This window comes from Cynara cardunculus, unplaced genomic scaffold, assembly GCF_001531365.2.
Source record: "Cynara cardunculus var. scolymus isolate 2C unplaced genomic scaffold, CcrdV1 Un_Scaffold_9709, whole genome shotgun sequence".
Classification (NCBI taxonomy): domain Eukaryota; kingdom Viridiplantae; phylum Streptophyta; class Magnoliopsida; order Asterales; family Asteraceae; genus Cynara; species Cynara cardunculus.
The window spans coordinates 1-1,345 of record NW_020205199.1 but is presented as its reverse complement, the minus strand read 5'-3'; the positions used below and the strand labels follow the sequence as shown (position 1 = coordinate 1,345).

At 47.1% G+C, this 1,345-nt stretch overlaps 1 protein-coding gene across 1 annotated transcript; it reads left to right on the top strand.

Moving 5' to 3' along the window:
• Nucleotides 1-600: 600 nt before the first annotated feature.
• On the top strand, nucleotides 601-1,302 carry LOC112505317 (the record flags this gene model as incomplete). The annotated part of the gene is made up of 1 exon (XM_025109243.1): nucleotides 601-1,302. A coding segment is annotated over exon 1 (702 nt), but the record flags the coding sequence as incomplete, so codon positions are not given.
• Nucleotides 1,303-1,345: the final 43 nt, after the last annotated feature.

Genomic DNA, 1,345 nt, shown 5'->3' with positions numbered 1-1,345 from the left:
GACGATGTCCGGTCCAGGCTTCTTAGCCTGACCCTCAAGCCCTCTCCTAATGTTGCCCGAGCTAGGCTTGCCTGGAATCTCCCTTAGCTCTCTTTCTTTGTGTGCTGCTGTTTTTTCTGGTCTTGTGAGCTCCGTTGCTCTCCCGGTTTCCTTGGTGCGGTCTAGGGTGTGCCTTTGTTAGGCCCCTTCTCTTGCTCTTGTGGTGTTCCCCGTTGTTTCCCGGTCTTGCCTTGGCTGGGCCCTTCCCTTGTGGTCGGTTTCTCTCTCTTTCTCTTTCTCCCCCTCTTCTTCTCTCTTTTCGTTTCTTCCCCTCTCTCTGTTTCTCTTTTCTCTCTTTCTCTTCCTCTCGTCTTTCTTCTTTCCTTTCTTCCTCCTTCTTTTTCTCCGGGTGCCTTGGTTTTCTGGTGGATTGTGGTTCGCCCCCACCCGAGCGCGTATTTTGTCTTGCTTTTTAGCGTTTAAGTGTTTTTTTCTAGATCTGGAGGGGTCACCCCCCTCTCTATCAAAAAAAAAACCCTAAACCCTAAACCCTAAACCCTAAACCCTAAACCCTAAACCCTAAACCCTAAACCCTCTGGCATATCGGGCCCTAATCGAGGTATGGATGATTTTCGTCAATGTGTCCGACACCCTGAGGTGGAGGATGTCAATTTCAAGGGTCTGTTCTTTACTTGGACTAAAAACCCCAACGGTACGGGAGGTCTTCTTAAAAAGATTGACCGTGTCTTGGGCAATTCTCATTCCCTTGCTCGTTTTCCTTCTGCTTCTGTTGTCTTTCTTCCCTATCGGTCTTCGGATCATAGCCCCGCTGTTCTTACTCTTCCTTCTACCTCTCCTCGTAAACCCAAACCTTTCAAGTTCCCCAACCTTCTTACGTATAAAGAGCCTTTTCTGAATGTTGTGTCTTCTCATTGGCACCCTGATCTTGTTGGTCGTGAGATGTATAAGATCTCTCAAAATCTTAAAAATCTCAAAGGGCCCCTCCGTAAGATGCTTAGTGATCAGGGTAATCTTCATTCTAAAGTTACTAAGTTACGGCTTGAGCTTGACAGGGTCCAGATTGCGCTGGATAGGGACCCTGAAAATGGGGCCCTCCGAGAGGAACACTGTGGGTACTTATCTGCCTACAATAGTGCCTGTCTTGATGAGGAGCGGTTCCTGAAGCAAAAAGCCAAGATCAACTGGCTCCGTGAGGGAGACCGAAATTCTTCTTTCTTTCATAAGTCGGTCAAGAGTCGTATCAGCAAGAATCACATTGATACCATTCAAAATACTGACGGTCTCTGGGTTTCTAATGATGAGGTCCCCAACCTTTTTGTCTCTCATTTTGAAAATTTCCTTGGTA